Genomic DNA, 27,339 nt, shown 5'->3' with positions numbered 1-27,339 from the left:
TTGCAATATTCATGGCTATTGTTTTATGTAGTATTTACTATTGATATCAGAACTACTTACTTATTACATGATCCTATATGTCAGCACCGCGTCCTTCACCCTGCCTTAGAAACCTCAATTATACATCGACGTATCAGCTTACAGTTACACGTAAAGCAGGTCGCACACGTTTACAATAATACTACTACTGAACCACCTATGACCCTTTTTATGATATTATGTCCTGTATTTGAATACTTACTTCAACATGACATGTAAAGGAATTGCAGTGCATTGTGCGCACACAATACACCGGTACGCAGAACAAGGAAAATGCCGTTTCTGTCTTATCTGAGTGAATATCAATATCAACTGGTTAGATAACAGGAAAGGGATTGTGAACTTGTGAAACAGGCGTTCCTGCATAAATTTACCCCAGTTTTTAACCAGGCCCCTTAATACACATTAAAACAATGAATATTTACCTCTCTGAAACCAAAACTCCATTCACAATAATACTGACAAGTGTTTCCTTTAATTGGAGCAATGTTATTGTATGATATCAATAAATACTAAATAGTTCAGATGTCCAGTTGTTGTTAGATTATACCAAATATTGTTATTATGATTTTAATAACTGATATATGACGCCTTCCTCATAACTATCATATACATATCACTGGGACAAGTGTTACTTTCACAGTAAAATTATTTCCCTGTTAACATACTTTTGTAAACCCATATCTGAGGCGGGTTGAAATATGAACCTGCCTTTCAGGAGCCCAGTGCCTTCTATTATGTTCACATGTTGTCAATTTGATAAACTCTATATGTTATACGCTTCCTCTTCATGCACTATTTCAATTGCTTTTGTTAAGTATTCCCCGAGCCTAACTATAAAAGTCAGGAGCAATCTGCTTTATGAACAGATACTGTTCAGTTAATTTTGAATAGTATTCTTAACAGACAGTTGAAAATCAAAATCATCAGACGAAAGTGTGTGCAATGTTATCTGGAACAGTTGTCCAATCCTAAGTGAAAACATTCTTTTCAACAGTGAAAACCACAGATAGTCTTATTTCACATTTATAATGCAGTATTCTTGTTGTGTACATTGGTACAAAGCTACCTATTTTCCTTAAATATTTTAAATGACGAAATACGTTTCAAATTTCACATATTGAACTGACGTCATCGGCTCCAAATCCAAAACACAGGTATCAATACTCAGTAGCCCCTCAAAAGGGAACACACATAACGTGTCCGCCTTTAGTATCTATAGTCATTTAGTGTGTGATAATATGTTTGTGCATCTGTAAAAGTCGAGATAAACAATGAATTATATATCTTATCAAGCCTCTCTTTACAATAAAGATTAAAAACCTACATGTACCTCTACCCTAAAGATGTCCCCACTCCTTCTATTGCACTAACGATTCCCCTACTCCTCACTTTACACTAAAGATTTCCCCACCTCTACCTTCACACACTTATCTGTTAATTACCACAATGTGGCTGTAATACAACTGATCGTTATATAGGAACACAACTTTGTGTTATTATAAAATCAGTTGTATCACATGTCCAGTTCTGTACACCCCCCTCCCTCCGCGCCCCCACCACCGGTTTGTTTCGCTCACCAGCTTAAATTGCACCGAGGGCCCCGGGGACTAACACATATGAACTCAGAGATTGACTTGTGTTCAGAAATTACAAACGTTGAGTGTCGCCCAACTCTCAAAAGAACCAGTTAACCATTACTGTGAGATAAGTCTACATTACGAGTAGCGCCCACAACCCTAAATATAAAAATGTGGTGGCCTCTGATTATACATCATGTTACAATATCTATTGTGAGTACATGATGGGCATACACAGTTTGCATTTAGCCCTTGTTTCCTGGCGAGGTGGAATGTTTCATATACATAAGTTCCTGATTGTTCTGTAATAATTTCTGCTGACATCAATGAAATGAACAATAACATCTGATTAATATCATAATATTTCTTAATGTGATGTGACCTGAGGTGGTAATTCATTTTCTAAATCATTGTCCTTACAATGTTTACACAACCTTTCCTTTCACTACACTCACTCACTCCTCTCGATAAACCCTGATGCTTTGTGCACTTATTACACAAGCCCATAAAGGATCATATAACAAAGAATATATACTTACTTAATACAACGGCAAAATATAACATGCAATGACAAAATATAACAAATCACAATTTCGTCCTCAAGCAATATTCCTAATATCTAGCATTTCAACTATTTCTTTCTTTTTTTACTTTTTATATAATTTGTTTTTGTGTGTGTAGGATTTGCACGGTATTGCATTACACTGTATTCAAATAAATATATAATGACAGCTTGACCAAAGCTAGTTGAAATAATCTTTTTTACAATTAACGATTAACAATTAACTTCTGTATAAATGGAATGTTGGGGGATAGTGTAGGATCCTCAGAATCGTATCCAAAAGAGCAAGTAGTAGCATCATGAAAATGGTTGTGATATGTGTGTGCATGAATGATAACTGCATCCTAATTAATTGTTCAGTTAATAGTTGGTTTTAATTTAAATAACATGGGACAGTATATGTGCCTCATGCAAATGCATTTAAAATTATCAGCTTTGTGGGAGTAATGTACTTCGTATGTATTATCAAAGTTAACTGTGTGGACAACTAATTATGGTGTTTATCCATCTGTGTGTTTATGCCGAAAGACACACATCAACTGTGATAAAACCATTGCCACAGTGGTATCTTCAAAACTACTATATGTAAGTACGTATACATGCAGTTTTTCACAAGACAAGATACACGATGCAAGTTGATCATAAATATAACATTCCTGTCCAAAAGGACAACATTATTATGGCACGAACATTTTACAAACTACTGTATGTTAATAGTAATGCCCCATGTGTTTCTCAGACACTCTAGGTGGTAACAGTGGTAGAGGTGGTATAATTACATGTTGTGGCAGTCACATTATACATTACATGCTTTGTAAAAATATTATTATTATATTCATTATGATAATTGTATACATCAGCGAGGAGAAGATTTGGTGATTCTACCAAACGTAGCCAGACTGACACATGCCTACATCACAAATTGACCTACGTTATGCCCAAATAAATAGATCTTTTGGCATAACGGATATCACCTGTGTTGATTAACGCTTAGACAAACATACTTAGCCTTGAAGTTAGCACTAATATGATTTCATAAATACAATGAAGAACATGAGAATGTTAAAATGACTTTGCTTCATTCATGTATATCATCTTATAAGTTTGATTTAATCTCAGCATTAGTTCTGCTGTAACACAAGGGAAAGTTCCAACATATTCCAAATATACAATTGTGTATATTGTATGACATCTAGTCTTTCATGCGGCGAGGAGTAGCCAACCTGGTTAAAGCATTCGCTCGTCACTTCGGAGGCCTGGATTCTATTCCCCATTACTTGTTTTCCCCGCCGCGATATTGTCTTGTCTGTTGTTAAAAGCGTCATGTTACACAATCCCTCACTTAACTTCCACACCCATTGGTATTCAGGTTCAGAAGATGTCCCCCGTTTCTCGTGGTTGTCGAAAGAGGCGACGAGTAGAAGTGCAACACGTCTTGAATATAGTTTAGCAATACTTTTGGCAACATGAAATACAGGTTTTGAAGCAGATATTTCTTATGATTATGGAAATGGTTCGTTCAGTTCTTGTTTATAGAAGATTATAATGCTGAGACAATAGATTGATTTAATGTTAACCTGAAACCAGCACTGCTGAAGGCATGTTAAACAATTGATAAGGGTGTGCGTGCGTGCGTGCGTAAACCGGTTTACTCGTCTTGACAGAGATTCCCCATATTGGAACTATCTGTCAAGCTATTTTCCAGTGTCCCCCACTGTTATCGTGACTAGGTGTTGCTAGTGTTCCGAACACATTTTCTACATTCAAACGAAATGGAAATAAATGCACAATTCTACCACTGTTTTTAATCAGTCATATACATAACTTATCTGTACTTCTTTCAAGAGTATTGGCGAAGGGAGGCATATGTTAAGCACAGGCTATCTACCAGAACTATTGGTTCAAACATAATCATTATGTTACAATTATCAAGTTGAACGTCACTGCACATTGACGCATTTACACATGGACACTGTCGTGAAAAGGAACTCATAGATAACACTGAAGCTTCATATTTAGTGCATATGATAACAAGGAAAGCCGTTCTATCAATAACGAATGTTCTTCTTGTAGATAGCAGATAATTTATGAAAACTATATGCTATGGCAAACATTTTTAAGCAATCTATCCATGTCGCGGATTGACGCTACTGCCTAATAATCTCACGAACAATAATATCTGAAATAGGATATTAACAAACAAATGTTTTGTTGACAACGTTGCGACGTTTCAGTGGAGATAGTCACACGCATATGAGGTAGTTGTACCTGCACTAAACGTCGCTTCAGTGTGAATGATACAAACATATTCCGTAATATTTCATAATATATTCACATTTTATGTTACCATCAGTAAGTAGTTCAGTGGACCTGACTACACAAAAATTCTGGTTTATAAATTGGATACAAGTATATGTTATTGGAAAATGTTGGTGGCCTGATATTCAACAAAACGGTGCGTAAAAACGCAGCCATCGCCGATTTGCAATGTCTTAAACGGCATTGTTTTCACACTTGTTCAGAAATGTCATGGAGGAAAACATTAAAGCAAAATGCACGTGCAAGTTATGGCATTCGTAACTCGTGGTAATTGCTATGAAAAGGCAAGCACAGGCCAATAATTTGTCATTCCATTTGTCAACATTTTTCAAGTTTGGAAATGCCGAAGCTGCCGATCGGAACATTGCCATAGGACATATCCAAAGAGGGGAATCTCAGGCTGGTGCACGTTACTTCAACGTCCACCTGAGCACCATTACCGGCCATTTGGACTGATACACACAGTGCAACTGCAGACCGTCCGAGAAAGGGCCTACAAAGAGTTTCCACCCCTGCACAGGATCGCTACATTCGACTGTTCAACGTACGTCATCTCTAAGCCACCGCTACGGAGACTGTGAACGCATCCCTGGTTTGAGGAGGATATTGAACCAGACTGTCAGAAACCATCTTCGCAAGGCTGGAATTCGACCTAGAAGGCCAGTTATCGTCATTTTGCAACATATCCATCGACAGCGACGCTTGCCATAACTTACAGCTTTGGAATTTGAGAAACTGGAGACGAGTGTGGCCATATCCTTCACCAAGATATTTGTCTTGGTTGTGGTTCAGGGAAGTGTCACAGCAAATCGCTACATGAATTAACCTCACCTTCTTCCAATCATTGGCTGCCAGAGGGAGCCGTTTCAACAGGACAACGTTCCACGGTAGACTACCTTTATAATGCCAACATCAACGACTTGCCCTGACCGTCGAGATCTCCAGATCCCAACCCAATCGTACACCTCTGGGATGAACTCGATCGACGTGTACGTCTACATCAGTACACGCCGCAGACACTCCCAAAACTGGCCAACGCTTTACAATCAGAATGGCGCAGAATTCCGCAGGATACTTATCCAGTCAGTGCCGAGGAGATGCAGAGGTGTGATTGCTGCCCGGGGCGGTTCAGTGCAACGTTGTGGCCTTATGTGACAATGAACATTTTGCAATTAATTTGTACAACGACATGTGACTATCGATCTCCATAATTTCATATTTTCATCTATGGTATTAAATTAAATACATCAACTTTATTAGGTGCAATATAATTACTAAAAATCTGTCTGTGCGTTTCTATTTTTGAAGAGTGTACATTAAGCAAAACATAGTACAGAATGGTAATGAAAGGGAAAATGGCAGTCAACTTCAAAAGAATCACAAAAGAATTGAGGAAAGTCGAAAAGATACACTGAAACAAGACTATTATATATTAAATAGAAACACCCCAGGTCTCTCCCTTCAACAGCATGAAGACTGAAAGTTTAAATGATATGCACACAGTATACGTCATCCAAAACTTGTTCCACACAAGAGATAATACTTTTGTATGGATCAAGGGATATTTCCTAGGATATATCGATACATATATATTGGATCACAGTACTTTGTAGACCATTGCGTTTACAACTTTCAGGCTACCTTCAACGGTTATAGTGATAACAAGCGATGAACTGTAATTGGACCAATTTGAATACTTGTAGAAAGTGTTGGTTCGCTCAGGATATGTTTTTTTTCAGATCTAAAAGGTAAGAAAAACGCAATAATCAATAAGCATCAACAGTTCTATATACTTGACCATGGTCTTATTAGGTTGGACTTATAAATCGATCTGATTCTGGATCCCAGATCTACAGGAAACAGGAAAACAACAATAATATACATGGAACAGCTTGAATACTAGTAGCCTATGTGTGAGGTAGATTTTAATTCTAAACCAATAGTATCCAGCACAAAAAGAAACTTAATATCCTATTTAAAACAGGTCACTTATAAGGATCGCAAATGTGATTCGGATTGATACAAATTAAATATAATTAATTTCAATGGAATGTCTATGCATGCTTACCATTGAGAGAAATAGGTATGTTATGATCCAATTGACCTCTGACTGGCAACGTCCAAACGATAGCCAAGATGTACCGATGATCTGGTATTCTTCACCACTCTACACAAGACTGTACAACATGAGGGAAAGCTTCCAATTTTTTCCAGTAGTCAACTTTCCCTTCATGTCGAGCAATATTCCAACAGCTTCTGCCTTTGGTGTTCACAATTTCACAACTTTCAAAATACAATCGATCATGCTCATTCTGTCAGGATTTCAAAGCGTGTCATACGACATTTGCTCAGAAGTTGTTTGATCAAGTTTAAAACATTCAATGTCTCACAAAAGCTTCCAAAGAGTTTTATTTTAGACATGTGGAGAACATGTCAAAATTTGACGCATCAGTGACAAAAATGATGTCCGATGCAATTCCTCATTTGTGGCTTGTAGCGTCTGTTCCCGTGATTTATTCAATTGAACAATTGACTTGCGTTTGCATGTGTTTGTGACGGGAGCCGCCTTTTGGGCAGGGTACGCTCGTCATTTCGCGAACATCTGGATTAATTACTATTTGATAGTGATTCATAAACACATGTTTGTGATTTAATCGGAATTGTACAATCGACGTGTGAGAACGTTTTTGAATACGAGTTTTCTGATGATATTTGTAGGAAATATGTATATGATATGATGTTTAACTCGTATCTATAAAAGGGGTGATATATAAAGATTCATACATAAATGTGTGTCTCATCTTATTGTCGCCTCTGACGTTGCAGTCTAAATTATAACGCAACTGAATTCTATTGATAATGTTTGCCCATTCACCTGTTGACCACACCCCTACCTTTACACACTATATTCATATGCATTCTAAATCCTGGTCAAATCCTGTGTTATCAAACCAAGGATCAACGGTTTGAACATGGCATCTGGCAATTGTATGGTCAAGACTCGAGTGCTGTGCGGCGTTAGGCAAACAACAAACAATTTCTTTTTGTATGCAAATCGTGTGAGTGGCGGGTGCAATATATGTATTAGAATCCTGTATATATCTTACAGAGACTAGACATTTGTGCTACAGACATAAGCTTCATGTGCCAGGGAACATCTTCCATCACCTGACTGCATGTATTTTCACTACATGACAAATAATGTCCAATGGTACATTTCAAAGAGAACAGCTGGACAATATATATTTTAACACCCATGTTGATAGCAACGATGTTGGTGTAATCTCCATCGTGATTGCAGCGCACAGTTAAGAGGTGAAGTGAAAGTGTAAACATCGGGAAACCAACAAATAATACTTGTCTGCAATAGCCATGAATGCAGACAGGGGGTATTCAAATATAACTTTAATCTTTTATAAGACTTAAATGGGAAACACACTGATCATTTTTGGTGATGTGAGATGAACTGCATGTTCAACTTTAGCAATTGTACACAGTCTTGCATTGGTTTATCAAACATTCTACCATGACATTGATGAATGCTTGATTCTGATTGGTTAAAAAGAGGTTTCCTTTTTGCTACAGAAACCCCTTTCAAATATATTAAGCCTTTTCACAAAAAAAGTGCGTATGAATACATAGATAGCCTACATATCGATTCACAGAAAATGGCTGCCGATCGATCACCCCAATATATGAACTGTAAAACATATCTATATTTCCTCTAATACACGCTGGGTCTCAAATACCGGACAGGTCTCTAATACACGCTGAGTCAGGGGCTCTCGCGAAATTAATAGACGGCGTATAGTGTCAAATAGAGGAAATACGGTAGTTTGATATCGGCTGTTTGGCGCGTTCTAGGCCGCAACCCTGACTGCTTCGATGATGACATTAAAAGATTAACGAAGGCATATCTTTTGCTTACAAATGAAATGTTTATGAAACTGTTAGGGAAATGTTCTATGGTGACCAGAATCGGTACAATTTAAGCTATTTCCTCATTGAAACAACCGACAATGAAAGTAAAATATAACATTATAAAAATTGTTTGAAAAAACAACATCACATCAGCAGGGATAGTCAACGTGTTAATGTTGAAAAGCATCACACTGTGCATCAATACTGGGTTGTCTTCTGGTTTCCTGCAATTCTTTAACAGCACTGTTACTGTTAACAATTTCTTTGGCAGCCATAACTGAGAGTGCAGTGCAGATAGAATGACAACCGGGCCACGTTAGGACGGTTCTCAATTCAGGGTGGGGAGGTATAATTCAAAGATTCACACATTCAAAATTAGTGAAAGAGTGATATCTAATACATTTTGTTGAGAAAATAATAATTGTTCATTTTTTTGGTAGCTTTTTCTGAAACCCACGAACAGTTAATTTCATTATTGAAACAACCGACAATGAAAGTGAAATATAACATAATAAAATGTGTTTGAAGACATTTTATTCATGACAACATGGTGTTTACAAACCTTTTTCTGATCGATATCCATTGCCATCTCCGTCAACCACCACTGTTAGAATTTGGCAGGTGGGAATTTGAAAGTCCATCAGAAAACACTCCCTTTCGAAAGTCCACGAAAACAATGTCCCAACTGAAGTGACAGCTTATCAAACTTGATGAAATTCATTTCAGAACACGCACAATTATTGAAATTATACACGACCTACTATTTCTGGACCAGAAATGTCTAAGTTCTGTCACTTTTTGGCGTTGGATCCGTGAAATCTTGAAATTGACAGGTCACACCATGCAGATTCCTCGTTTCAAAATATCCGTCTCGTCTGCAGCCTAAACAGCAGCTGTTCAGTCATACTCAGTCACATTGGTAATCATATGGATGTACCAGCAGGCTCGATCAATCCCAGTAAATCTACAGGTAAATGTTGAACCACATCATAGATCGGGGTTGTCATCTTGCTTCTTTTAACTAGATCAAGTTAATGTAAACACATGATTGTCGATGGTGTGAGTAACCGTGATTTAGGTCAAGTTCTGCCACATCCAAGTTCGGGGTAGAGAGACATTTACTTTGATGTTATTATTGTTTACAGGGGGTAATTGCTATCTAACAAATAACTCTTAGACATATTAAGTGTATATTAGAATGTTAATTCATAAAGTTTGCTGTAGAAATATATTCGTTTTGCATTTTAAAACCTTTTTTCTATAACCCGTCACCCCTACAATAGAAATGATGGCATGTTCGATTTCCTAGAAATGACCTCTCTCACAAATTTCCGAGAAACGACAGCCAAGTCCACAGTGTTCAACAGTGTGCAACAGTTTGATAGAACTTAAAACATCTCTCTTTGGATTAAGTTAGGAGTGTTATTTGTCAACTTCGTTTGAAAAACTATGTGTTTTGAATACTTATTATGAACTACTCACGACGGTGTTTTTTTAATTTTAAACTTTAGTAATATTTGTCACATATATAACTACCTGTGACCACTTTTCGGAATGTTCTAAGATTGCGGACCTGTGCACCTGTGTGATTACGCGTTGCAAGAGAGCACCATGTTCAAAGCGTTGTTGCCGTCATGGTAGTATATCATCATCCTGTATATATATTTTAATTAGATGGATTAAATATCAATTTTAGATCAGATAAAACACCAAAATGTTTGGCCTTAAAATAAGAAGATAAAAAACATCCTTGAACTCAAAGAACAGTGAATTATCCTGACACGACAACCTGTTCAGGACGAGCAGGATTTTTATGCGTTTGTACATTATTATGAGTTATATAAATTATGATTTATATGACATCGAATAAGCTATGTTCTATGCACCAGGAGGAAAGTTAATCACCACTTACATGTACAGTTTGTATGTATCGTTAAACTACAGTATGATGTAACAGTGATTATACCACTGACGTACCTGTACTGTTCAAAGTTGTGTTTAATTCAAATCCTCGTCAAACTCTGTAGTTGCCAAACCGATGATCAACTGTATTGAATCCACTAACACTTGATTGTTTGGTCAAGAATCGTTTGTTTACTCGATGCTTCAAAAATTGTGAATTATTTATCAATATATATCACCTAATTATACATGTTAATTTCATGAATATTATTGAATTGTCTCCAATATGGGTAATTGTATAGGGGTTATTCGTACAATGAACATTGTTATATTTTCAGATTTAACAACCAGCAACACAAGCGACATGCCGCTCCTCTGGCAAAACTGCAGGGGGGACAGATACCCTGTTGATGATAGCATGGACCAGCGGATACAAATTGAAACTAGGGGGGCGCCCCAAGCTCAGAACACTGTTTCAATAGATCCTGTCGGATATTCTTCTGGGCCCAGAGAGCGTATAAATAGAAGCGGCAAAATTCACTCCATAGTACTAAGAACTATCTGCTGAAAGCACAGTCGACTGTACTTTAAAAAAAACTAATAAAATCAGTGACCAAAATGAAACCGATGGAAGTCCCTCTGACCTTTGTCATATGTTCCCGTGCGTTTTCAGGAGATCATTTGACTTTGTATGTTTGAGACGGGTGCCACTAGTGGGGCAGGATACGCACACATTTCCGCTTTCATTATATTTCTTATAAATATGGAAATGGTTGAGTCAAGTTTATTCAATATCCTAAATATATATTTGGAACAAAAAGAGCAACACACTTGTGTTTACACATTTTGTCTACAATGGTGCACCGGGCGAGAAACGTGACTTGCAGTTATCAAAACCACAGTGAATAGAGGTAGTTTTGGTGATAGAGCAGTTTCATAAAGGAACAGTGATGTAATCGATGAAGTTATCTCCCTTGCGGTACACGCGTAAAATGTCTCTGTTCAATATTACTGCACCAGTGCATGGAAAAGGATGTTGAAGGGTGAACACACTGTGGCGGTTGTCTCGAACGTGTTTCTTTGTTACCCATGACTGTATTGGATATCATCATCAGGCCTTTACAGCCATGAAGGTGGGTATATTGAATGTTATAGGTGTCTGTATGGGAAAGGTATGTTAACTGCGAATGAAACGTGGAAGGCAATGTTAATACGAGAGAATACGTGCACTTTGATGAAATGATTCATGATGAATGAATAATAAATTCCATATTTATTTATACAATGTATGCCACTAGAAATAGACGATTTGACATTTTTGGACATTGCTCATATGTAGGTAGATATGCACATTCATCAATAGGTAAGCGACTCTACACTCGTTAGGAGTTGGCAGCCCTGGCCGACATTCAGTAGCCAGTGTCTAAGTGTGGCTGAACAGTATTCCAGTTACATCACGGCATGTCAGCTTAAAGTGGGAGGAAAATACGAAGTCATGCAGGTCTCACACGTTTACCACATTCAGGAAACCAACGAGAATGACAATGATTCTGACAAATCTAAACAAATAGTCAGGGCGAACCGGAATTCGAACCCACGGTCATAGGTTTCTAGTGAACTCAAGGGACGCAATTCTGCACCGATAATTCCCTTTGACGACGGGGCCACAAGAGGTCTAAAATATATGCAAACCATAAATAAAAGGTCTCCAACGTACATAATTATACTGAACAACAAAAGTTGTGACATTGAATACGATTTTATGCAAAGTTATGTTTTTTTTACCAAACCAGATACAATTTCGGTTTGCAACAGATAAATAAATCTGTAAGTGTTCAGATGGTTAATTTTCCACAATGACTTCAGAAAATGCGTGATTTCATAAAAAAAAAAACATGAACATGCCAAAATGTCAATTTACAAATCAAAAGCGTGTTTGCCCACCTCTGGCTGCGATGCATGCAACACATCTTCGTCTCATGGAATGGACCAGACGTCGCAAAGTCCTGTGGTATATCTGTCCATATCTGCTGGAGCATGTTTCGAAGATCCTGGAGTGTCTGTGGAACACGTGGTTGACGTTGAAGGCGCTGATCCATCTCATCCCACATGTGCTCGTTTGGTGAGAGATCAGTGGAGGAAGCCGGCCAGGGGATGACATTGACGTTGTTTTGATGAAGAGAATCATGAACAAATCGAGCAATATGAGGCCGGCTGAAAGGTAATGTCTGGGCCATGACGACGCAAAAACGGTAGAACAACAGGGCCAATGTAGCGCTGTCCATTGAGATTTTCCTCTACCACTATCAAACGGGTCCTCTGTCTTGCTGTAATCGCACCCCACACCATAACGCTACCGAACCTGAACCGATCTTCTTTCATGACACAATGATTGACGTAACATTCACCTCGACGTCGGTACACTCGAATCCGAATCCGTCCATCGCTGTGGCTGAGGTGATAACGAGACTCGTAAGTGAATAGAACTTGTCCCCACTGCATAGCCGTCCAGCGTAGACGCTGTAGACGTGCTTGACGGTGGTTTCCTTTCAAAATGTGACGTCTGGCGGGTCTTCTGGCGACAATCCCTGCACATCTGAGTCGGCGACGTACGGTTTGTGAAGATAGTTGTCGAAGGCCAGGGATGCTTCTTGCAGTCACTGTTTCTGGCTGGAATCGATTTTGCAGATGTGTTGTTCGAATCCAGTTGTGTTGTCGATTATTGGTTACGCGTGGCCTGTCACTCGGAGAATAGTCTCTGACTGCATTCGTCTGTTGCCAACGTTGCCATGAACACCAAATGGTGTTTCTCGTTGACTCGATCCTGCTTAATGGCGTAATTTTGTTGTTTTTCTGGGTGGTTGTTGTCAGCACGATGCTAGACAATGCATATGGAGTCCCGTTAACGCACTTGTTTGTATACCCATTCTTGGGTAGTGAAATGCATGGGTCTCGCATAAAAGTCATCTTTTGCATGGAATGCGTGGTTTACTGTAGCAGTTGCGTTTTTGTGACTTGATTCCATACATGTTCTACAATATTGAAAACCAAACTTTACTTATTTGAAAAATACGCTAACATATTAGTGTCACAGGAACTTTTGTTGTTGAGTATATTTAAATTTATCAACATAAAATTGAAAAGAGCATTTACAACTATGTGTGCTCATTAGCGTACATACACAGAAGCAACACATGTTATTATATATACAGTGTTATAAACATAATCGTTATATGCATCAATGTGGCAAAATATAGATCTTGAGTATGTAAACGGACATCAATTTACAACATGCCTCGAGTACTTGAAATATGACATGTAAGTCAATAATGTTATGTTGTCTCTACACATTATTGCACGGGGTAAGCTCTAATCATGATGTTAAATGGATAAACGATTTGAATGGATATGGTTTCATGACATTGGATCTCTCACTTTTTCCATTCCTTTAACATAAGCAAGTATGTTTGGCTGAAGACCAACTGACACAAAGTATGACAAATGGTGCAAGACCCATCTACAAAAAAAGGTGAAAATTGTATTCAAGAAATCTGTCAGATTACCCCCATCAAACCTGTCCACATTCTGTACGCAGATTGACGCAGATGCCAGGCAATCAAAAACCCTGCACTTAAATACCGTTCATAGTGCTACTGCACGTGCAGTATGTGCAACTCCATAGCCCTTCTCTTAATGCACTGGGTGCGTTTTTCCGAATCGTACGTATTTCCCGACTAATGGTTTGCATTTCATTGTTATTAAATTTTTCACTGACACTACCAAATTAAACCTCTTCATTTTGCACCTCTTGGTCTGTAATTGTGATTTTATGGTCAAAAATGTTTGTTTTGCGTTTCTTTTTAAGTGTATATGTCACAATGCTTTATTGAAGTTGTAACTCGTTGTTTTGCAGGCGAAGCTGATATTTAACATCTACATTCTATTCATCGCATGGTTAATGCATCTATCAGACTGTAAGTTATGAAATCGTAAAACAAATTGTTCATTAGACACTAAATATTAGACTTGTGTGCAGCCTATTATCAACACTCGATAATGACTGATGTTTGACAATTAATATTTGTAATTTATATATCTGTTGTGAAAGAAAATAGGTATGTTAGTTTGATTAACTTATGTGCTATGACTGTGAACCTTAAACCTACATTGTATCCTGGGATAGTATGAGATTTCTGATATTTCTCTCTGTTCTCTACAGGCACAGTTCGGCTCCTCTGTCCTGACATCTCCTACCTTGGTGTTGCTGCACAGTTGACCTGCTTGTCTTCCGAACCCTTTACCAATCATATCTATGCAGGACCTGAGAACCTGAAGGCCCCAACATGCGAAGCATCATTGTCTGGCTGCACAACTGTGAAAGGGTTCAATGCAAGCATCATCAACGCAACTCACACTGATCTGAGGATAGTGAATGTAGAACAACCGCATGCAGGCACATGGACATGTGAAGATGGCGCAACGAGGGAAAGTGCTTCTTGTAATCTTCAGGTCGCAAGTAGGTAGACCATCTATGGATTCTGGATAATGCCCTAATATTCACTGATTGATAACATGATCCCCATATTGAGATTTTATGTTATATTAATACTCATTGCCTGATCACTTTCCTTCTAGGCGTGAGAATAAGGGAAATATTTAATTTAAACCTAATGCTGCTCTATACCCTTCTCAATATAGCTGTTAAAATATAAAAGAAAAACTCTGGAATCTGTTTCGTCGGATAATCGTCGGAAAACTACATTTCTTTCAATTTGAAGCTTTGAATGAAAGACCTCACCCAATTTCAGTATATCTTTAGTGGTTTCATAGACATGTGTGTGAATATAAAATGATTTTACTTACACCGTGGTATTCCCAATCATTTTTAAGCTTAATATAATCTCGCCCAAAACTTGATAACAATAAAGTCAACACAGATTTGGCTACTTTCATCAAGAGGCACTGATGACAACCAGTGTTGCGGTTATTACTAAAGGATCAAAACCGACTTGGAGGTCTTGACGGGAAATGTAAGCCCTGGGAGAAGGGAAATTACATATCCCGTCAAGACCAAAAAGGAGGTTTTGATCTGACCTATGAACCGTCAAATTAACTTAGAACCGTGATAATGAATATCAATGATTCTCAAATGACTGGTGTATCTCGCTTTCATGAACGCTGTTTACGCGGCGGTAATCAATCGGACAAACGCAACGCGTGTGCATTTGCTGCACGAGCAGGTTATATCTCGGTCAAGTACACGTGGTTTCATTCACTTGTGTTGGAGAAATGGCCGTGGAAGGGGAAGACCTTTTTATTACACAGTCCACATTTATCAATTAAATTTTCGAAAGTAATGCTTGTGATGTCGATTAGGATGATGTAGACGATTTTGCGTTTCGCTTTGGAGAGCCATTGCGTGAGCGGGAGATAGAAGAAAAATGTGCCATACAACAAGATTATACCGCGGTGAAGTCGACGAGCAAATGATCTGCGAAGTAACTGGTAGGTATACATTTTAAAAAATAAATATTAGTAAAAAACAAATTTCTCGGACATTTTTCGGAGAAATCAGTCTAGATGGTATTTTATTATTTGGGATACTTGAAATTGCACGAAATGATCATTGCAACATTGCAGAAAGCCATAAAATCAATTTGTTTTATCAACTGTTCGTAAGGTATCACAATGGTGATGCAGACTTTTCACCTGCTATAAATCGGGTGACCCTGATGACTGAAAATTTGCTGAAAACCGTTAAAATAAATCTCATAACCGCGATATGACAACAAAATGTTGTATGTTTTGAAATGTTCATAGTATTTTCGAAAAACCTCTTATCTATATACTCTAGCAAGCGGGTAGATGAATATGTGTTATATCACTGTTTGAACATATGGTTCAGGGCATAGAAGTGATGCAGTACGTACGTATAAACGTACTTCATACGAGCAAAGGAAGACCCTGTCGGACATCATTGCCAAAAAGAGGAAGCAGGATGTTAGCTCTGAGCCGACGGCGATTGTAACTGAAACGTCTAAGCCCGAGACTTCCCCCGAAAAAGATGAAATGGACATTGGTCGTCGTTTTGTTCTCAATTTCACTTTTCATTAAACCTACTTCATAAGTGTTGCTTTCATTAATTTGCACTTTGAGGCATTTGGGAAACGAGGTTTGTCCCTAGGCCCATCTGCACAACGCGATTTTAGTGCTAAAACTATTTTAAACTACTTAACTTGGGGAACTCAAACATTAGCACTAAAATCGCTTTGCGCTTCTGAAGCCAGATCTTGCCAGCGGAATGCCCAGGTCTTACCGGGAATTCTGCCGGTAAGACTTGTCGGAACGATAGCGGAGTTTACCTCCGCAAAGAAGAGACTGTCTGAACAATGGAGTGACGTCATCAAAGGTTTATAAATGTCATTCACAATCGTCAAAAGTAAACATATATAGCTAATACGTTAAATTAGCTATTATTGCTATCACTATATTGTCATCTTACCACCTCCGTGGTATAGTGTACAGATATTATCCTGGAAGAACGAGAGATCCCCTGGCGGTGTCACACCAAAAGACGTTGGAAAATGCTTCTTGTTGTTACTCTGCCTGGTGCTCGGCATTAAGGCATAAAACAAGGAAAAGCCGGCTCAGGGTCAATGTACTGTATCTGAGCGAAGTATCCATGTTAAAATGCGACGCGATGTATCACTGGGCTAGCACTTTATAACGTGCATGATATGTAGCTACAAACTCACGTGCATGCACGTATAAATAAAGTAATGTTGAATGTTACTTTACACCCCATTTCACCTCAACTCATTGTGACCTTTGCTCATGAAATGGGCTAAAAAATCAAAAGCGTTCAGAACTGGCTGTTATGTCCGTAAGTGTACTGTTTTTGTTTTTTCCCGAACAGTTATCTCTTGTGTTGATAATTTGAAGGAGGACACCCTCAAATACCTAATACTCAGCATGTAGATATGTAGACCGTATATGTATTGCATTGTCCTGTATAAAGAGACGAAGGGGGTGTGGTATTGCTTAAAGGTTAAAGCGTTCGCTCGTCAAGCCGAAGGCCCGGGTTCGATTCCCCATATGGGTACAATGTGTGAAGAACAATTATGGTGTCCCCCGCCTTGAAATTGCTGGAACATAGTAAAAGCATACTCACTATAATAGTGTTAACGTTTAATGAAGATTTTGTGTCGTGTATCTGCCGGAAACCCATTGTTCCTCTGTCATGGCTTCACACTGTTAAATGACACATCACAACAGACAAAAACGGTGCATGCCAAGAAGTGTTCCTTGTGTAAATACATGTATTTAGGGGAGGGTAGTGGATGAAAGGGAGGGTGTAACTAAAATATTAATATGTTGTAAAAGAGTCTCACAGTTTCCAATTCTTAGGCATAGTATACGCTTATGTATACACATACCGTTTTCCTATTCTGTCATTTACCCGGAGAGGGATGAAGACGTTGCGCTGAAATGTAATTTTTGTATACAATATCGAATACAAAGTTGTTATCCATAATATTCCAAGTCATAGATTCACATAATACCAACCGATACAATATAACTCCACAGTTGTAGTGTGTTATATTACGTGATTAAATTATGCTATTCAATGGACATATATTTGATATGAGTGGATTCATCTTGAACGCTACGCTAAAACTCATTTCAACTCATTTGATTAATATCGTTCAACAGTGATGTGATGATATTACTGAATCCAAATACCCATCCACATGTGTGACAATACGCCCATGCAAAGTTATGAATTAAGTAGGTGCAAAGTATACTGGTAAGTATAACTGCATAGTTTAACTGTTAACTGACGGGGGACAGGAAACACTTTCACGAGGGGCGAATACCTCCCTTCCCCCGTCACGAGAATAGCAAAACCTAATATTTCACGAGACACATGTTCTAACCTATTTATTATATACTTTTTTGTGTAGTTTTCTGCCGGTACCTTGTAATTGCGTCTTTGAAAGTAGTTCCGAGTTTGCAAAATCGTAACAATCATAAACAAAAGTCACCAAATATATTTACGGTCACGAAAAGTCTTTGTCATATAAAAGCAACTCGAAAAAGATATTCTTGAAAGCTACGAGACCGCTTTTGGAAGAGAAGGAATACATGCTCGTCAAGTAACCAAAATGGTGTTTTTCGAAACGAATAGTTTCGATTAACGAGTTAAATGAGAAATTTACAGTTTATGACGACATAATTTCGAGAGAAAAAACAAGCGATATTTACTCCAGAAATGACTATTTGCTTAGTCAATGTGGAACTAACGATAAAGGACGTCAACAGTTTGTGTTAGGGCCAGACACTTACGATAAAGCGAGACGATTTGAGCTGAGGTAACTCTTGTATGAAACAAAATCCGTCAAAGTGTCATGTTCACTGCAGTGAAAAATCAATCGGGAAGTTCACTGAAATGAAAATATCACTTTTCTCAACTTTACAAATCTCAGTCTTTCACACTGAAATATATAATAATGCCTGACAGTACCATTTTAAGTATGGCCAGGGGTAATGTGACATACAACAGCTGAGTACCAAAGCGATTTCCAGCACTATAACCGCAACTACTGAGAAGATCTTAATGAGGTCAGGCTAGTCACCTTAATCAAAGTCACGTCATAGTGTTTCACTGTTATGGTCATTATCAGGGTGAATCTTGGATTCGAATCCGTGACGAAGCTCATCTTGGCAGGTACGGGAGGGATGTTTTGAATAACATTGTCATGTTAGCACATAGCCTTCAGTAAAGTTTGCCCTGTTAGCAGATGTCCTACCCCATGTGAACAAAGGAACGTGTTTAATATGTAACGTCCAGGCTTCATGTAATACAGTACTAACACGGCACTAGTCCAGGACAAGCCTGTAAATAATTGTCTTTTTCCACAGTGTGTTACTCTTATGTGTGTCTGTTTTCCAGTTCTTGTTGCCATTTCCTATAAATGCATTAATATATAAGTTTCCGTTAAGATCACACTTCCACAGCCATGGTATTTATAGAACTTACACTCGCCTGAATGGTTTCTGCGCGGAATAAAAGGAGAACAAAGGAGTACCGCTCATCAATGTCATTACCGTATTTATGTATGCTTGGTTATAATATTCAAATTGTTTAAAGGTAAATATTCATACCAATGTTCACTCAAGGTGAAGAAGTTCAATTTTGTATCTAACACTGTTGAACACAGATTGAAAATACTGATGTCTTTGAGGAAATTTCACATGATTATTTGCCATTGCGTAATCAAAACGAATGGGGAATTGGTGAAAGTAACTTTACCAGGAGAGAAGCATGCAGCACGTGCAGTTCATCTTGCAAAACTTGGCTATAAATTGCGTTCGGCAACAATACAACAGTCAGTTCAAATCATCATGGGTCGTGTTCAAAATTAAATCCAAGAAATGTGTAATCAAGCTACCACATTGCTGCAGGATGGCAGATCAGAAATGCGATATGTAGCCCTTTGGGTATTCCAAAAGGTTGTATCTAGCCTTTGGAATGGTTTCCAACAGACACATTCCGTGAGTGATCGTCCTCGATCAGTTCTCCCCAAAACCTCCACAAGACAGGATGACCAGTAGCTGCATGCTAACAACCACGGAACAGATACCCCACAGACATTCCATTATCTGCCAGCTGACATCAGACAACAGTATCGACAGGTCTAGGCTATAGTGGGCAAGACACAATCTGTAATAATCTGTAGTAATCATAGGTTGTCAAAAGTACTCTTTTCGGATGAGTCTGTTTCAATTTGCTGTATAAAGATGTCCAGATACCTGTTTATCGACGCACAGGTGAACGTTACGTGGACGCTGCAATGGTAGAGCACAATCGGTTAGGCAGTGCGTTCTTCATGGTCTGGGTTGTCATGAGCATGAATGCTAAGATGGACCTCTTCATGTGCAAGGCACCATGACGGGCCGGAAATACAGACACAACATCATTATGCCACTTTTGTTACCATTTCTTTGAGGTCGACCAGTGTTGATGTTTATATACATATTGATGCTTAGTAGAAGTCATCCGTGTGGATTCCGTGAAAGAATATAGGTTCCCAGCAGCTTAAGCCTGTAAATGGCGAATAGATGGATCGGGTGGTCAGGCTCTTTGACTTGGTTAATCGCATCTCAGCGTATTCCAATTGCATGGTTCATGCTCATGATTTCAATCACTGGACTGCCTGGTCCAGACACGATGATTTACTGACTACCGATATATAGCTAGAATATTGCTGAGTGCCGCCTTAAAACACAAACAAAAGATCTTAGAATAGGTATTTGCTTTGAAAATGATTTAATAATGCATCGTATGCCCAAATCATACACACACACACCAAGGCGATAATTCAGCAATGTCGACCTTAAACCTCTGATAATCTCCATATATCAATAGCCATGTTTCATTATATAATATGTTTTGAAGATATGTCAATGGAATATTTGAACCTTCTTCGATATATTCAAATGATGTTACCATTTTAAGGTGGTATGTAATGTTTCAGAGACACCAACATGCAGCATCACCAGCGAGGAGGACACTGATGAACTTGCCCAGTATCAGGCGCTGACACTCACAGTGGTCATACAAGACTACTACTGTTCCGCAGCCCTCACCTTCTCACTCCAGACCGGGATTGTGACAACACTGCTGGTGGAAGCTGACTCTGTAGCAAGTGTTACTCACAACACTTCTTCAGTAACCTTGAATGTGACGGCCTCCCACCTGGGTATTGTAGGACTGATATTTAGCTGTCACAATTATGAGTGGAATCTAACTTGTGAAGGCGTGACTAAACTCGGTAAGTTTTACATTCTTTCAAAGAAGCACATAACCTAATTACAAGGCTTGAGTGAGTGAAGCTAAACAGGGCAAAGAATGCCTTAACACAGTGAAATCGATAACAAATACGTCAGCATCGCAGGGCATTCATGATATATATTGACAAATCTGAAGGCTTGAGTGGATAACACTAAACGCCAGGATTTCCATGTACATATATTTAATTGCACGAATAGCATAGCATTCATCATCTATAGTGTGTTGTTGACACTTGAAATCAGTGTATTCCCACGCACGCATTTCTCAAAAGGCCGTTATGGTCATTCTTTCCACACAAAAATGATGTGATAGATTCTACATAATCCACAGTCTATAATACAATCATCGTTTCTATATGTACCCCTTTCGCCTAACAGTTCCAAAGACCCCGACATGCAACATCACCAGTGACAAGGACACTGATACGCTGACCCTGTATAAGGAAGTGACACTTGCAGTGGACATTGCTGCCTTCTACGACTTACGAGGCTCCTACTGTTCTGTGGATTCCAACTTCACTCTTCAGACCGGGGATGTCACACAATTCCTGATTGTTGCTGGAACCGGGGCTGACAATGATCTTTCACCAAAAACCTTCAATGTGACTGAAACACACTTGGGTGGTGTAAGGCTGATATTCAACTGTCAACACGAACACTGGATTCTCATCTGTGAGGGAGTAGGGGAACTCAATAACAGTGGGTTTCTAGTAATTCTTGAGTGGCTACTACTAACACCTCATGAATATATATGTTGTGTAAATGGCTATCCTCCCTACCAAGAAATAATGATTAAAGGTCGGAATACCCATGGACTGCCAACGAATATGCCAAATGGTTTGTCTGAAGTGGTATACATCTTCAAATGTCCTTTGAAATATTGGATAAAATATGCATTCATATTTAGAGGTATTTATTTGTTTGTTGGTCGGTTGTCTAGAAGACAGTATCCCAGTCTCCACTGAAGACACAGTGTGTGTTAATAAGTTGTGTGTAGGGGATGTGATTTCATGATTTCAATCCATGTCAAAATATCATTAGTTATATGACAGGGAAATATCATTAAAACACGAAGGGTACATTGTTTACATCAGTATATTGTCAATGTCTACTTTGGTGTTCCGGTAAACACTACTGCTGTGCGTGTTCTCGCATATTGTGCATGTATTAGTCGTGTATAACTATAGAAATGACAGTTCAATCCCCACACAACACGCAACCTGCATGAGGTGGACGCGTGCCCCAAATCCTGCATATGCGGCGGTGTGTAAATGGCTATCGTATTTGTTTAGAAATAATTATTAAAGTCCGAGAACGCATGGAATGACACACACTCTACCCACTGGTTTGTCTGAAATGGTAAACGTCTTCCAATGTTCCTGACTGAAATACTGGATAAACTATACATGCATATTTAGTGGTATTTATTTGGTTGTTGGTCGGTTGTCCAGTAGACAGCACCCCAGTGTCTCCCCAGAGCACACAGTGTTTGTTAATAACTTTTACCTAAGGTATGTGTTTATGTTTGCTTGTTTATTGTTTAACGCCGCACCAAGCAGCATTCCAGTTATATCGCGACAGTCTGTAAATAATTGTACATGGACCCAACAGTTAAGTGATTCACAACATCCATCTACACAACTGGAAAAAAGATGGCATGTACCAACCAAGTCAGCGAGCCTGACCAGTGGCCTCTCACCAAAAGATAACAAAAGAATAATGCGAAACCAGACTTCACTGGGGCATTTTGATTTCTATCTATGTCAAAATATCACTGTCTATACGACAGAGATATATCATTCAAAACACGAAGGGTACATTGTTTACATCAGTATATTGTCAGTGTATGCTTTGGTGTTCCGGTAAACACTACTGATGTGCGTGAACACGTATATTGTGTATAAATCCGTCGTATATAAGTATTATTGAAAAGACAGTTCAATTCCCCAAAACACGCAACCTGCATAAGGTGGACGCATGCCCCAATTCCTGCATTTGGCGGCGGCGGCTGGGTCGCCGTGATATATACCCCGTACACAAGACATATTCTCGTAGTGTAGAAAGCGATTAAGGGTATTGTAATCTGACGTTTAACAGTCGCCAACTCGTGAGATTTTCATTCTCAATGTTAACATGCTGTTACAGTCATTATTCAAGGCGATAAAATGCCCATGCAGTTTGGCTTTGTGTCTGTTTATAACAAATGCAACTCCTGTATTGTTATTTAAGGAGGTGTATCCAACTATGCCTTTATAACATTGCAGAAACCAAATCAGCTGCTATCCCCAAAAGAGAAGGACTAGCCCTAGCCGCCATTCCAATTATTGCTGCCTGCGTTGTTGGTGCGATAGTGTTTCTCTTCATCGCCGTCATCATCATCGTGTTTCTCATCAAAAGTAAACAGGTAACTCGAATAAAACCACAGTCATCACTTAAGCCTTCTTCCCCTCCGTACATTACTGTAAGAAACCCGGAAGTTCAACTTATGCTGCCGTGGAGCTGATTGATGCTCCAAGTGGATCAAAGAACATAACTGTAATAGATGCAGGAGGTTATGCATGTTCATGTGATGTCGTCAGCAATGCTTAAAACAGATCAAGTTCGCGAACGGAGGATGAGTCACACAACTTATCGTTAGCGGCAACATCCACAGACAATCCTAAGAATGACCTCGGTGTAGTCGTACAGCACATTATTCCCGAAGATTATACAAGTCAAATTAATGAGCTATATGCCTCTATTAACAAAACGAAGGACATGACAGTGCATAATCATCCGACAGAAATCTGACAAGTTGTTATATATTGGCGAATATTTGAATAACCTTATCAAATTTTCTGCTGTTTTCTGAAGTTTTTGTTTCAAGTTTCGTGCGTATTTAAACTGATTTTCCGTTAAAATTTGCGGAACCACCTCAAGAGACCATTCATTTTCTAGTTAACAAGTCAGTCATGGAACAACTTGCGTCTGATCTTACACACGCAGTTACCAGACTGAATGCATAGGCATTATCTAGGGTTCGAATGTATCACCTTCTCAGGCATGCATTGTGATTTCTTGAAGAAATTTAACAAAGCATCAATCTGAAGTCTGTGAACTTATCCGAAAAAAGATTATGGCTTACTGATCAAGGTATGTCTTTAATAAGTTACAATCATGACCTGGGTATGCTATTCGTGACATATATCCTTCGTTTCTGATCATTGCGATATAAGTTAAACTGTGTCATTTATTCTGAAATAAGTAGTTAACCTGTGAATACTGTACCATTATCCGTTTATAGACCGAACCGCAAAAGAAACGTCACCCCGAATAACATTGAATGAAAAGTTGTCATATATATGGATAACTTATTTATATAAGTTTCTAATGTTTATCATAACCTTGTCCGGAAAAATGAAGTCTGAGCATAAAAAAACAAAGCAGATAAGAATAAAACCGCTCACCCAAACGCATCACGTCAACCATGGTAACCATGGCCATGGCAACCTGATGCACGTTGGTTCCATGCAAATTGAAATGCACATGCGTTCCCCCATTTCTTGCCCTATAAAAATCCATCCAGATCGGATAACACTCATTCGTTATTTAATTGCCACCACATGCCAAGTTTGACAAGAAATCAGCGAGCCGTTGTACAGAGTTGCGTCCCTTGACACGCCAGAAACCAATGGTTATGGGTTCTAATCTCGGTTCGCCCGAGTTATTTTTCTAGGTTTGCCAGCACACAAACAGTGCTCGTGGCTTTCACCGAAGTAGTAAACGTCTAAGACCTGTACCACTTCGGGCTTTCCTCCCACATTAAGCTAACACGCCGTGACGTAAAAAAAGGGGTTTAGCCAAACTGTCTCACTCGCTAATCTATATCGTGCATGGACTATTTTTTTGGTTTTGTTTTGCAACAAGGTGAAAGGATCAGCAAACACACATACATATGAAATCGATGATGTAACTGTGAACGGAAAACGGAGGGTGGCAGCCGGATATCCCTCTTCTGACGACACTGTACACCAGGCTGGGGACAAGCTTGTAGTCGGCTCGGGAGGATCTGCTTCTGGTAATGATCAACAAGAACCCGGATTGCGTATTAATCCTGTGTACATCCCTACTACTGTAAGAGACAGAATAGTCACAACAGGGACATCCACAGAGACAGGTGCGATGGGTAGGTTGACGCCTTTACATGCCACAAGTTTCACATTCCAATTTTATAAAGGTTTATCATACTAACAATGCCAATACTGCCTGTGGGCCTTATGATGCTGAAAATATAAACTTAGACGCAAAATCTTCTACTGCGAATATCAAGTTGATTAACCTAGTTGTAACCTTAGCGATTTCAGGCAAAAAAAGATCGTTTTGTCTGGCGTCGGCGTGTCACTTTAAAATCAGACATGTATATTGTCAAACCCCCCAAAACAACATTCCCTGTTATATGTACATGTATGCGTTGTTATTCATGTTATACAATGCTCGACATATAACATTGTAGTAATGGGCCGAGTACAAAGAGTGCCCAGTTGCCTTTGTTGCTATTTTATAACTCGAGTGACGTCATCCTATTTTCTTTACGGCCCGTCATATTTCTATTAATCTCAAAAGTAGATGAAATCATTGAAATCCCCAGCGTTCCATTATAATGTCTGGTCTTGTCATCAGAATACAAGGACATTCTGTTGGAGCGTGGGCATTCTGTAGGAATGAAGGATTTCACGGATTCTGTCTGCCTTTGAATCTCTCACGAAAGTATTGTTACGTCAGCAGAGATCAATAAAACATATGTTTTAAAAGTAACTAGCGTTGATATTAATTTGACTCGTTAAAAGTCACGATTTGTTTCACTTCAAAATGATATTACTTCAATCGAACCTGCAACTTCACATGTCTTGTTTCGTATTGTAGCCCACTGTATGGGTGGTGGAAGTACGTTCAATCTTACATGTCACTGCCTTCAGTTGCTGGCTTGCTGCACATGGTCTTTCTCTTGCCCGCTGTCATCGAAGTCGTTTTATACCACAACTACACTATTGTTTTACTATAAGTGTCTCGAATATTTCTTATTCTTTCTCGTATTTATTGCCTTTTTTTAACCCTAAAACTAACAGTTTTAGTAAATACGTTTATGGCAAACATGGAGGTCAAAAGTGATATGAGTGCATTATCGATTTGCAATTTGTATCCATCGTGGATCAAAGTATGAGTTTCTCTTTTCATTTACATCAATTTATTGAAAATGTTTTGTTGTTTTTAAATTCTATTGCACATGTGATATGATTTGTTTGTATATTTTTGTTGACTATTTAACGCCACACATAGCAATAGTCCAGCTATGTCACGTCTATGAATAGTCGAGTGTGGAGCAGACAATCCATTGAATGACATCATAGGCAACCCAACTGACATACAATCACGTAACGGAGCCTGACCAGGCCTCTTACAACAAGCATATACATATACGACGTTCGGGCCCAGTTCTAACCCAGACTCCCCATGAGTGACACTAACATGAAACTGTTAATCTACCATTTGTTTGGAATCTACATTATTTTACAATAATATATTTCAAAAACAGAATATACTCGTTATCATGTCTTGGTCATTCTATATTCTAATTCCAATGAATCAATCAAAATCAAACGTTGTCCCAATGTATGATAAGAGGCCTTGTTGACATCTGTTTCAGATGGTGATTACCTACATCCTGAGGCGATGGGAAACTATCTTGCTCTTGATAGATATGCTGTCCAGCCTACGAACATTTATGAACATCTGAGAGTATATGAACAAATTGCCAACATGTGAAATGATGACATTCTGCAACGAAACGGGTGTCTACTTTGTCTCACCTTGTACAAATTGTATGAAATACATGCCCAAAATTGCAAAAGATCACACGATTATAACCATTACATGAGTTTCATATTATAATTTATAACTAATATTCAACATAATTTGTCACAAAGGACAAAGTGTTGTTTATTAATCTGACCTCCATGTAAGAATGATGAGATCTGATTGGTTCACGTGACCTTGATAAACTACTATGTATCCTGTCTGGGAGTGAAATAAATTGCTGAGTGGGTGAATATATCCCTTGTCCCTTATACCCCGCCACGAACCAACCAGGCTGCACGTTGATTTATGAGAGGGAGAATAAAACCC

General features: G+C 38.7%; 2 protein-coding genes across 2 annotated transcripts in view; one reads left to right on the top strand and one right to left on the bottom strand.

Annotated features, from left to right (window-relative positions):
- The window catches only part of LOC125375938 (hemicentin-1-like), a 51,108-nt gene extending 50,944 nt beyond the window's left edge, over nucleotides 1-164 (bottom strand). The window contains exon 1 of the mRNA XM_048386996.1: nucleotides 61-164. The gene's annotated coding sequence lies outside the window, so the exon portion shown is untranslated. The remainder of the gene's footprint in view (nucleotides 1-60) is intronic.
- An 11,113-nt stretch (nucleotides 165-11,277) lies between these two features.
- LOC125375930 lies at nucleotides 11,278-26,950 on the top strand. Its single transcript, XM_048386981.1, has 7 exons — nucleotides 11,278-11,456; nucleotides 14,237-14,297; nucleotides 14,543-14,839; nucleotides 20,862-21,158; nucleotides 21,556-21,876; nucleotides 23,442-23,581; nucleotides 26,861-26,950. Exons 1-7 carry the CDS (start codon nucleotides 11,451-11,453, stop codon nucleotides 26,948-26,950), a joined length of 1,212 nt encoding a protein of 403 aa, XP_048242938.1. The 5' UTR covers nucleotides 11,278-11,450.
- The last annotated feature ends 389 nt before the right edge of the window (nucleotides 26,951-27,339 follow it).

This window comes from Haliotis rufescens, unplaced genomic scaffold (assembly GCF_023055435.1).
Source record: "Haliotis rufescens isolate VD_foot unplaced genomic scaffold, xgHalRufe1.0.p SCAF_63, whole genome shotgun sequence".
In the NCBI taxonomy this organism is placed as follows: Eukaryota; Metazoa; Mollusca; class Gastropoda; order Lepetellida; family Haliotidae; genus Haliotis; species Haliotis rufescens.
The sequence above is the reverse complement of the archived record's forward strand: the minus strand, read 5'-3'. Positions and strand labels throughout refer to the sequence as shown.